This window comes from Festucalex cinctus, chromosome 1, assembly GCF_051991245.1.
Source record: "Festucalex cinctus isolate MCC-2025b chromosome 1, RoL_Fcin_1.0, whole genome shotgun sequence".
Lineage (NCBI taxonomy): Eukaryota > Metazoa > Chordata > Actinopteri > Syngnathiformes > Syngnathidae > Festucalex > Festucalex cinctus.
The window spans coordinates 42,342,839-42,355,768 of NC_135411.1; the positions used below are offsets into that span (position 1 = coordinate 42,342,839).

The 12,930-nt window shown below is 37.8% G+C and overlaps 1 protein-coding gene and 1 long non-coding RNA gene across 2 annotated transcripts; both read right to left on the reverse strand.

Annotated features, from left to right (window-relative positions):
- Nucleotides 1-119: 119 nt before the first annotated feature.
- Nucleotides 120-12,558, reverse strand: LOC144029072 (tissue factor-like). The gene is made up of 7 exons (XM_077535698.1): nt 12,185-12,558; nt 4,596-4,707; nt 3,853-3,942; nt 3,218-3,324; nt 1,506-1,684; nt 1,182-1,347; nt 120-1,109 (listed from the first exon to the last, which is right to left on the reverse strand). The coding sequence occupies exons 1-7, from the start codon at nt 12,249-12,251 to the stop codon at nt 973-975; spliced, it is 858 nt and encodes a 285-aa protein (XP_077391824.1). The 5' UTR covers nt 12,252-12,558; the 3' UTR covers nt 120-972.
- LOC144028966 (uncharacterized) lies at nt 7,571-9,185 on the reverse strand. The gene is made up of 3 exons (XR_013286728.1): nt 8,950-9,185; nt 8,001-8,244; nt 7,571-7,900 (listed from the first exon to the last, which is right to left on the reverse strand). It is a non-coding gene; the product is annotated as an uncharacterized LOC144028966 (long non-coding RNA).
- Nucleotides 12,559-12,930: the final 372 nt, after the last annotated feature.

A 12,930-nucleotide genomic window follows, 5' to 3' on the forward strand; every position in this document is an offset into this window, starting at 1 on the left:
TTTTATTCCCTCCACAACTCTTTATGAGTCTTGTGACTTCCGGTATTAGAACGCAGAAGTTGGATTCAGTATGTCCACTGCATCCAAACCTTACATTTAAAAAAAAGAGAGGGCAAACCTTCAGTTCAATGTTGTTTTGTATTGGCATACTTTTGATCAACAAAAGTTAGCTTTATCCATTCATGAAAATTCAATCACAGACCAGTCGCATCAACGTGACATAAGAAGTTTGTGAATGTAACTGTGATTTCACAAAGAGAACACCAGGTGGCCCTATAGCCCTCATATTGATGCTTACTGATGTGAAAGCAGTTTGAGGAATTATCAAGAATTACAGACAGTATAAATAAAATGCTTAAAAGAATGTTAAGATTAAGAAGAATGTTACAGAGATCTTCAGCTTGGTTAGTGCATATTGGTGAATCTTAAATATTTCATATGTGACTTGTGAACATATACAAGCACAATTTCCTACTTCTACTCAATCAATCTAAAATGTTTACATGGACCCTGACAAGGTGGCTTGGGGAAGGGTGAAGGGGAATTCAATTGTGGCTACAAAGTAGTTGTTCCTGTACAGGTGAGTAATCAAGCACACCTTCTAGAAACGTAAGGTAGATATTCCCCCCAGGATGGGCAAAAGACTACGGAGCACTCTCCTATACTATGGATGTTTTGAATTTAATTTGAATTGAATTAAAGACATTTTGAAAGGCCTGGTATTGCCTGGTCTAAATATTTTGTTGCCACAATTGACAAATGTCTCGCAGGTAATGTATCATATAGTAATAGTACTGCAGAGGAGTGTAAAATGTTGGCCCTGTCGTGAACACAAACACAAAGAGGAAGACCAGCTCCCCCTGGTGACAATAACGGGAGTGACGTTAACAGTTTTGGAATTTTCTTCTTGACCCCAATTGAAAACCGACAGACAATAAGGGCCATATATGCACACACATATATTCTCATAGATTAAACAACTGTAGATGACTGATACGTTTGGGAGGTTCTGTTTCTTCGTCTGCAGCATAGAACTGTCACTGTGATGATGACAATGAGGACGATCACCAGGATAAAAAGTCCACCAACCAACGCTCCGAGACTCAGCTCTAGAGGGAAAATGAAGGTTGCAGTTAGGCAGAGAGACGGACTTGCAAAGAATACACAAGCAGGTGATGTACCTTGGAAGACGTTCTTCTGTCCCGGAGTACACTGCTGGATGCTCCAAGCTCCTTGTTGGTACTGTGTGTCTCTTGAAGGGATGACAGCTGCCACCATGAAGCAGTAACTCTCACCAGCATCCAACCCTGACACTTCTCCTCGATTGGTGTTAAACTTGATGTCACGCTATGATGCAAAATTTTTATCATATTAAGTATATATACTATCAAGATATGTACCCTAGTATTCATTCAATAAATACAATTTTGACCCATAAACAGATGATTTCAATTCAACATTTTCTTTCATTTCCATTCAAAGTCATACATGTTTAATGCTATTACCTTTCCAGTATTTCCAGACTTATAATAGCTGATCTTGTACTGGAGGTCATTCTTGAGGATGTCTCTGATGGTGAGTTGCTTTCCGTATTTATGAAAACTGGTTAGCGGATCTTTGATGGTCACACTCACTTTGCCTTCTTCCACAACCTCCACAGTGAAATCGGGAGCACTGATCTCACCTGAGCAAGGGAGACGTATAACGATAAATAGCTGTCTGTTGCAAATAAGCCCCTACAGTGAGGTGTACCAACATTATGATTAGGGGAGGAGCTAGCTGGTAAAAAAAAAAGAAAAAAAAAAAAGGAAAAAAAAAAGTGTATTTTTATTCCTGTAGTTACTGCTATAAAATTGATAATAAAGCCTGATATCAAGAGTTGGGTCTCCTTGCACGGTTCATCAGATCACAGATTGGAAACCAAATCCTGCACTGTAAAAACAGACTTTTTGTCCTTGGAGATATTACCTTGGATTCATAAATTATTTTTACTATTTTTTTTTTCAAGTATTCACAGTTAATTAAAAACTTTAGGTATACTTCAATGTGCTACTTGTTTTCTTCTGTGCAATGTGTTTACAGCAAATTCTGAAATACATTTTGAATTAAATTAATAATTTAGTTACTCAGTTACTGTGTTTAATTTTAGAAGTGCCAAAAACGAGTAAATTGTACGAGAGAGAGCGAGAAAGAGCGAGAGACAGATTTTCTATAATTTAACATGCATGCTTAACATACATTATAATGCACGTTGTATATAATGACATCATTTAGGTACACTAACCACTAATATATTTGTGTGATTTTATTAATTTAATCATTATTGAATTATTTTTCCTGCTGAATGCCATCCAGGAAACATAGAACTTTCACTTGTGTATTATTCAGTCCCCAACTCATATAGTGCCTTGCTTAATACTTAAGTAAACATTTAACCTGTATTTTCAACAAAGACTGAAACTTCAAGTTTTCATTTTTTTACCTGCAATTTGGTTACGTTATTATAAATAAATCCTAAATTTGGGGTAAGTTGTTGAACATGGTGGGTAGGTGCAGCTATTAGCCACTAGCTACAGTAGCTAACCATTGTCTGGCAACCTGCTCTGTGCACAATTGTAGAATGTTTTGTTAAATGTATTTGTGTTTAATTTTGGAGGACTGGGTTTGAGAGGTTCTAGGTTTGAATCTCAGCTCAGCCCCCCTGCATTGAGTCCACCTGTTCTTCCCTTGAGTAGATTTTCTCAAGGTACAGTACTCCATTTTCATTCAACATCTCAAAACATGCTATAGGTTAATTGGGGACAATAAATTACTGATAGGTGTGAAAGTGAATGTTTATGGATTTGTTTGTATTAGTAGAAGCATTCGTGGCTAAACCCAAACGGAGATTGGGTATTTCATTTCAGCCCATATCACACTGAGGGACAAACATTTGTGACGCTAGCAAATGTTTTGGAGTCAGGGTTTGCTCAAGGTTGGCTAAACATTTGCCTACAGTTTTTATGGTCTTTCTTGTCGCAAAGGAAGCTTTGAACATGTTCAAAAACATTGCCTCAGTTTGGTTTTAGCCACATGGTTGCTTCTACTCAGCTGGCAGGTAAATGAACTCCCGGGCAATACAAGCAGCTGTGGCTAAAGCCAAACTGGCAGGATTTTACTTGGTGGACCTGGATTTGACACCTCTGCAAGTGCACGTATGTTCGTGTGTAATACTTACTCTGTCCATATGGGTTGAAGGGTGGTGAATAAGTATGAGGCAGTAAGTCGTCCACCTCATAGTCCGTGCTATCGAAAGTTTCTGTTCGGATGTCAGCACTAAATGTCCTGTTGAGTAGAAAAGCAGGAATTCATCGTACACAAAAAGAAATTCCACCATTTTGCACTGTGATTTCCACTGGCCCATGGGTGACTCTGCTGTTATGTTCTTCATTTGTTTTAGTGAACTTTTTATGTGGAGGAATTCTTGCATATATTCATTTTTATTATAAGCTGAAGAAAGTATGCAAAATATCGTGATAGAGGGCCTGAATCAGGCATCTCTCCCAATTTTCCAACATAAAAAACATAAAAGCTTAATAAAGCTTATTGTTTAGGCTGGCCCAGGCTTGTTATGAATCATCCCTTGTTGTACTGCCAGAGCCCTAGACTACTTGCAAATTTCCCATAATGCACAGCAGCAACATTCATCTTTTCAACAGGCCCACCAGGGTGATCAGACAAATAAAAACCCATACAATATTATTTGCGTTGTCATGGCATTAGTGAGTCATAAAACCTTCAAATAAATAAAACAAATTAAAATAGATGTTGAATGATGTTATAAAAACATAGCGTCATGTTTAAGATACATACCTCTGCGGTTGTTCAAATTCATTGGACAGATCACACTCGGTCTCTGCTATCCTGATGCAGTTGACACTTTCCCTCCAGTTAACGTCATCCCTGATATTCATATGACACCATTTCAATTTACTGTCTTAAGCATTTCCCCCCCCTTTCATCCATCCATCAATTTTCTTAACCGCTTACTCCTCACATGGGTCGCGGGGGTGCTGGAGCCTATCCCAGCCGACTTCCGGCAGCAGGCAGGGTACACCCTGAACTGGTTGCCAGCCAATCGCAGGGCACACACAGACGAACAACCATCCACACTCACAACCCCCCCTTTCATTTGAACATATATTGTTACACATGGCTATTAAAAATGACACTGACATGGAACTCATGTCATCAATATTCTACATTTCAGGGCAATAAAAAGAAACGCTGGAAAGGTAGGATTCATACTTGAAAATGACTTCTCCTTCTCTGTTATGTTGAAAGCAGTCAATATTTTCTAATAAGTGTTTTATGTCATACACAAATGTTGGTGCTGGCATCATCCATTCTTCCATTTTCTACAACTCATAAACTCCTGGTTCAGCTTGAACTTATGACAAGTGACTTGACCATGCATAAGGGGAAGAGGGGTGGATGGACAAACACATACTATAGCCCTAACCCTTGCGATGGCCTTTATTATGCAATAACATAAAAATATGGTAAAGTAATCAACTCCAGAGATGCACGGTGCACCTGTGCATGTGCTGACTCACCAAGAGTACATGACAGTGAACGTGTAGTTTGATGGCGGTGCCGTCCACATGAGAAGAGTTTTAAAATCCAGAGATACCCAATGTACATTATCTGCTTTGGGCACATGTTCATCTAGGACAGGACAAACACAGTATTAGGCAATATACTCACTTTCCCTTTAAAGAAAGTTATTTAAAACACACACACAATGGTCACTGAAATGACCTGAACCTGACAAAAGATGGACTCCCAGTGTGTTCATAATAATTTTAATTGAAGGCAGCAAATGTTTATTTCTTGTCAGGGTTTGTCCATGGTCGCAAATATTTGCCAAACATTCGCCAGATGTTCACAAACAGTTTTTATGCGTTTTCTTCTGATCATGGTAAAAACTGTCGACGACCATTGAAATAGTTGGGAAACATCTTTGCCACCTTGAACAAAATCAAAACTGATGAGAAATCTACATGCACTACCTTCCCAAACACTCACAAACGTTTGCGCCATCAGTTGGATGCTGGCTTTATAAAAGTACACCTAGGAATGGATGTTGCAAATTAGCATTCGCTAAAAAAATAAAAATAAATACAAAAAATAAAAAACTATCATACTTGCATGGGAGGCCTGTTTTCAGTAGTCTGTTTTATATATTTCTCACTGAATAAATAAATAAATAAAAATTCCCAAATATTCCAGATCTGATTCATAAGCCCACTTAGACATGATTAGGGAAATCATTACACTTTGCTTAAATTTCAGTGGAATGCTATAGACAGCATGCTCAATATCTGCTGCTAAATTTCTGAGTAATTTAAAAAAAAAAAAAAAAAAAAAAAGAAAGAAAAAAAACGAAAAGTAAAAATCAACATAGCTGTAGTTAATTCAGTTTTACAGTGACACGGTGCAATCTGTGTAAAAACACATTCAGAAATATGATCACCATTCATGATTTATTCACTGATCATCCAAAGTCGAGCATACTGTCATATACAGTTGCTATGATGCAATGTTGCAAGGAATTTGGGGGGGGATCGATCCAGTTTTGATGACAAAGAATTACGCAATGCTATACGTGGGCATCTGCAGTTCTATTTCTGCGATTCTACAAGTGTTCAGTATTATGAACCCAGCCATTTTGTACTTGGAACTTATTCTTGCGGGTTAGGTTTGGTCACAAGAGGGAAAAACAATATGTAGACTAGGCTATGTGTTTTTGGAATCTGAAGGAAACCAGAGCAGGCTACCATTGGTTATGAAAGCTCCAAAAGGAAGTTATGGTATCTTGTATCACAGTTACTACAGAAACAAAAGCCCAGAGCTTAAAGCCGCAGTGTGTAGCTCACGACCGCCATCTATCGGTCAAACAAGATAATGCAATGATTTTAAGCACACGAACTACGGCGTCCCAGAGAGACCCTACTTCAACAGCCTACCACCAATTTCACCGGAACAGAACGCAAACAACTTCTGGTATTCCCTCGAGTGATGACGTAAGTGAATTGCATTTGTTAGACATACTGTACAGATCCCTAATAATTGTGATTTAGTCATTTAATTTCAGAATTAATATTTTTGTCGGCATTGTTAGGAAATACTGTACGTCAGCTAATGATAATGGCTATCTATGTTCATATTTGTTAGTGCAACTAAACCATGCAACAGAGAACACACAGTTATGTTATGTTTTATAGACATGTGGACCATCTCAAAGGGGGCGAGGGAGACGACGAGGAAGAGAACGCGGAAGAGAACACGGTGTCTCGTAACGTACAATTATGTCATCATGGAAAAATAATTCCATTCGAGCATGCATGTGAATGGCTCAAAACATACCTTTGCTTGGAATATGTGGTATTTAGATTACATCGTTTGCTGATATGTTTAGTATATCGTGCAAAAATAATGGCGTTAACTGAACTACACATCTGCAACTCAGACTCGTAATTCCCCCCGTGTCTTGTTGCTACTAACCACTCAGAAAAGTGCTGCTTACAAAAACATTTGAAACCCTTTACTCAGATATCGATTTGTCACCATGTTGAACAATTTTACCTAATAAATATCACTAAGCAACTTAATTAGTTTTGATTGAAGATACAACAGCTTCCTTGTACTTCGATGTGCAGGAATTTACATGGCTTCCACAAATAGTCTTGCTCATGTAATAATGTACTTCATTGGCTCAGTGACTTTCAGTTCATTGTTTGGTACCTCATCTGACATACAATTGTTACCTTCTTGCAGAGACTCGTACAGGAAATGACCATGGAGGAACATGAAGATATCCAAGTCCAGCTGATAGACTGACACCAAGAAATACTTTTTGACACATTGCTGACACATCAGCACCACCATGATTTCCTGTACCTGGATCCCAGACTGCAGCACCTTGGTGGACTTGTAGCAAATAAGTGACACTTTCCCAGATCCTTGAGGACAATACAAAGGTTTTTTACCTGGCATATAATTAGTCCATGTCTGACACTTGTTGTAGTTTGTATAACTTGTATATTGTTGTTGTGTGTTAATTTGTACATTTTGAATAACTAAAAAATACTATTTCCTTTGGCGTCAACATGCAGTGTTCATTCGACACCTAACCTAACACTATTTTACATGACCAGAAATGTAAAACATCAAAAGCCTGGAGAATTATTATAAATGCTTGCAATGACAAGGAATTCTTCATTGGCCAATGAATGTAAGGTACAGTACATGAAAATGAATGAATAAAATAAAGTAAAATAAAAGTCTACATGAAATGAACATATTAACTAAAAAAAAAAAAAAAAATGCTGTTAGAATATAATGAGCTACATGAATTGCAGTTGTTCCAGAAATTTACCAATACGCTGTGCATTTCAAAATATGGAAAATAGACATACAGGTTTGGGCCAAAAGTAGTGTTACAGAGCAGGTATGTGTTGTACACAGCTAAAATATCTGATTAACACAATACCATGATGTTTTTTTTTTGTTTTTTTTTTGTGTGCTGACATTGTCCCCCATTAACATTGCAACATTCCTCAAACTCTCCCGAACACATAGTATGATCTGTAACACTACTTTTCGCCTACTCTATGATGTTATTGGGGCAAAATTAAGGAAGGCTTGTCCATTGATTGTGTGAACAGACTGCAGTAAAAATGAAGTCACTTCAATGTTTGCTGGTTTTATTAAGTTTGACATGCTCCTTGACTGCACAAGTACATGTTATGGAGTGAGGGCATGTTCCCACCAACGATGATATCATATTCTTCAAAGGCTTGCTGAGGAAAGTGAGGGAGGAGTCACTCCATGGCTTCAGACACCTGGTCAGCAGGTCCTGTGTAAAACAAGTGGTGCTTGTACATGTGACCATTCCGTATTGCTTCACACAAAAAGTTCATGTAGTGTGCAATGCCGTCCATATGTAAATGACATACCAAGACGTCGGCTGACTTCAGTTTGTTGCAGCTCAGATATGGTAGGTGGAGATACTGGTGGTACAACACCGAAGCCTTCTGGGGTCCTCCATTCAAGTGTCCTCATTCGGGGCATTCCAATTTGGCTGCTGACTCTCCCCTTGATATTTTTTTTCCTTGCAGGTCGGTGATGTATTTAAACGGTGCATGAATGCTTGTATACATCAGAATATGGTTCTGGAAGCCCTCAAGTTTGGCTGTTGATCTAGTGTGACACAAACAAAAACACAATTATAAAATAAAATAGAATAATTGATGATACTACTATATGTCACCAACTTTCCAACAAAGCCCCCAAAATAGAGGTAAGATCTTTAGTTTTTGGGCCCAAAACATTGTATTAGCTAGATAAAAGTAACTTGACTGCATACTGCATAGAATATGCAAAGGCTGCTTGCTTGTCGAATTTCCGTGGAAAACGTAGCAGCCTGTAAATTCTTGTGCACCCAATTACACAATGGACCAGTACACACTTGAGTGAGAGAGTTCATACTCTAGCAGTGCTTACGGTACAGCCAGCATTTAAGTCCAGAAAGTTATTCCCTGCCGAAAATTAATTTCGAGAACACTATTTTCACCAACCACAACGAAAATAATTTTCAACTCCTCCACTAATACAGTATGCTTTAGATTCTCCATTGAAGTTAAGGGCAAATATACCTCCGAAATCACAGTTACATTACATTACACAATAACTTGCGCATTTACTCTAAATATAACGTGCCAGCGGGAATCTTTTTTTCTTTTTTCAAAGCAAGTAGCTACATAACGAAATCGTTCGAGTGGTGCGGAGTTGCTAATCAACAGCTACAGTGATCGTAAAACAAAGGTACGAACATCGTATTAATTAGTACGATGTATACTTTTTCTCTCGCTCTCAAAACGTAAACACAAATGTACTCTTACTTACCGGTCAAGTAGAAAGCAGTCGAAGGCACCGGCACGTCCCAAACCTAGTCTGTTCCTCATTTCTCTCCATCTGGCAAATGCGGCTACAATATAAACTCTTGTTTTGTCGCGCTGAAATAAAATAAATTCCCAAAGTAAGTGTGATGCTTGATAATGCTCTCTTCGGGGACCGGAAACTCTTCTTCTTCGTGGACATGCGGTCGCCATACAAACCGGAAGTGCGTCTGCAAAGGCGTTCCAAAAACGCGTTAAGAAATGGAGTGCTGAAATTTGTCTGTGTGTCTGTCTGTGCACCCGTAGCAGAAAGATGGCGGCGAAACATGGCGGACACTAGCAGGTGAGGCGCGGTCATGTAAAATAATTAGTGATTTATATACTTACCGTTATATTTAAAAAAAGTATGTTTATGCGATACAACATATCTTTTTACTTACTACTAACACAAACATTTGTTTGTTTTTTAAATGAATGACTTTTTATTTCACCACTAGATGCCACTGTATAATACTGAGTGTACCTTTAAAAAAAAAAAAAGTGACCTGTGACAGTGGTTCACAATTAGTGGCAGTAAATTATAGGCAGGTTGTGGATCTCATGGCTTATTTTCTCATCATGCAGGCAGAGTGAGATGAAAAGAATCCTGTTTGGTAACATCAGACTTTTGGGTTGTGAATGTTTACAGATGATGTCAACTCAGAGGAAATAGGGTGACTCGATGGAAATAATTCCTAACTGCTGTCAGTGACAAGAGATGAAATGAAGTCATAATCAGTTAGCATTCATGCACGATGACACACTAATGAGAAACAAAAACGTCAATTTCCAACCATTTTTGTGTCGCAACTCAACAACCCCCACGCAACGATATCCAAATGAGTTTCATGTGGGTGGCTGGTCAACTGCATTGTCACGATACAATTTGACTATCGCCATGTAATTGTGGGACATAAATAGAGAGAGACACACTTCTTTGTTGTCACTCAGTTCCTTAAAATGCACTCTTGTGTTTTCTGATGTTTGTAGGATGGACCTACTAATCCCATATGATATTAGTCACCTCTGTTTCTCAACTGTTTTAAAATATTTAGACATATCAGTGTCGTAATTCACTTGAATCTCATCACGAAAACATCCAACCTTCTAACTTTCTTGGAACATCCACTGCTTCATTCTACTCACTCATTCCCGTAAACGGACTGGAATTGAAGTCATGCTTTGGGAAGAGAGAAAAGCGGATGTGAACCAAAGGTAAATCTCTTACATGGCAACAAATCACACAGCACATTCTCTGCTTTTATCTACAGGGTGATTCACTCAACGCGATAAACATTCCATTATGATTTTCAGAGTAAAATGTTGGAGCTACTCAATGTAGAAATATATTTAGAATCGTATTTTTATTTGACCATTTACAACTCAAACATCTTCTAATTAGCAGATGAAAACCTCAGCTGTTTTTGATTTGTTTGTGTTCTAAATTGCCACATTCATTATTTTCTCCAGGAAATTGCTGGATTCTACAACCTTTCCCTCATAAAGAAATTAATAAAGAAAATACATTCATTTATTTATTTATTTCCAGGAGATAAACTATTGTCGTCATGTATGGAAAAGCTAGTTTAAAGCTAAAGGTCAACATTAGTGATAATTTTGGCAGCCAACAGGATGAAGCAAGGTGCTATATGCGCACACCATGCTCAAAATCTTTATAATGATGTAACTGCAATATGATCATTTGGTAACACTTTTCAATCTACATTATACTGAATACAATACAAAGGAAATATATTTTACGTTCAAACTGATGAACTTCAGTTTTCTTTTCTTTTTTCTTCTTTTTTTTAATATTCTCTTATTTGGGATTGGATGTCTGCAATACATTCAAAAAAAAAAAAAAGGTGGGACAGGGTGGACAAAAGACTGGTAAAGTTGATGAAAATACTAATAATAATATATATTAAAAAAAAAAAAAAAAAACTGTTTGGAACATTCCGCAAGTGAATTCGCTAATTGGAAAAAGGTAAAAAAGGTGAGTGCCATAAATTGATTGGGTATAAAAGGAGCACGCAAGGATGGATTGAGGTTCACTACTACTAATAACAAATGTCTAACAGTTTAAGAACAAAGTTTCTAAAGATACAGTTGCATGGAATTTTGGGATTTTTTACAGAATACGGAATTATATTATTATTATTATTATTATTATTATTATTATTATTATTATTATTATTATATAATTACTATTTATACCATTTCTACAACCAATTTTGCATAGTAAATGTAACAATAAGTCATTTGTCATTTACACAAGTTATCATTTTGAACAAATCCCAATCTTTGGTTATGGGTATGGCTACCTATTTGATTTGTAGTTATTCAATTATTGTCTTGACTACCATTGTCCTTATTGGGCTATCATCACTGAACGCAATGAGAAAGGGTACACATGAAGCAAACAAAAAAAAAAACTCCCTAGGTGAAGCACTTTGTCCACCTGTTTTCAATCACGTTCTTGATTTTTGTTTTGAACCGTAGAAAGTCCCGTTCTCAGTTCTGGCTTCTGTTTGAGGTCTGATGAGTCCCAAATGCTGAATATGTCTGTAATTGTTTGGGGAAACCAGCTTTTGAAAATATACATGGAGCTACGTGTGAATGTATTCCAGTAAAGTCATATTTTCTATATTTATGTTTTTGCGGAGAGTTTGGAGGAAATAGTTGTAAAGTGTTAAAGGGTGCTTCAGGTCCTCCAGCTGTTTTGTTTTTTGTTTTGTTTTTTAAGTGGGGTACCCCAAGGGAGGCACGCATCACACACTGTCGCCCTGTACCATGAGGGTTCATATTATGAACAGTATAGTTTTCATCATCTCACAACATTTTAGGGGAAGCACACACCTGCTTCAGTGACCTTATTGACACTTGGCAAACACTGTACATTCATAAGGTTGTACATATTTCTAAGGAAACAAGAGCTACTTAGTCACCAACAAACAGTAAAATACAAGCAAGACAAGTTCAACATAGGTATCCAACTAAAGTTGTTTCTTTATCTTTTCAAAGAGTGACCATTTACTGTATGATCTCATCAACACAAATCTGCGTTTTGCTCACTTGTGCTATACAGATTATAGAAAGGAATGTGAATTGGAACCACATGAGAGTCAGAGTTTGTTGGTAAAAATGCCCAAATGGTCTCAGCAGTTCAACAACGTGAAATTTTCAATAGTGTGCGCTTTTACCTGCAACAATGATAATCCAAGCAGACATGTAGACTCCAAGATAAAAAACGTTTCTCAATGAGGCCATGTTACAACACGTAAATTTCTTCCTCCTTCAAGCCGTGATGATGTTGAACTTGGAAAGAGGAGCGAGGTTCCCCCTTGTGTTTAAGCTGCAACGTCTTCCAGAGTATGGGATGTGAACTTGGGGGGACTGTGGGGTCTGATCAGGGTTCCGCCCCTCTGTTTCACTGACTGATCCCTCCCACATGCCTGCCTGCTGATGGAACCTTCCCATAAAACTTCTTTTGGCAAAACATGCACACTCTTCTCACACTTGGACTTATCCTTATCTTGCATCTCCGAAACACAAGAATCGACATGTAAAACTCACTTTCAGTCTGGCGAGAGCCTTGTGAGGAGTGTGTAATCTGTGAATGGAAAATACCTTGATCCATGTTACCATGGCAGCAAATGGGCATTCGTCCAAATGGTCGGGTTCACATTCTGCTGAAGAAACCTTTTGGATCTCTCTCAATCTTCGCGTGACTACTAACAAGAGTGCAACTATTCAGACTCATGTAAAAGTGTGTTGGAATGCCGGCAAAGTGGGAAAGATTTGAAGTGCAAACTGAGGATGATTAAACATGTGTGCCAAGTTCTTTTGGACTAAACAAAGTGTTCTAACTGGGAGTTTTACGAGGTAGAAAGTTTGCAACCTGCTTTCATTCTTAGTTTGAAAGTATTTATGCACGTCATAATCTCGT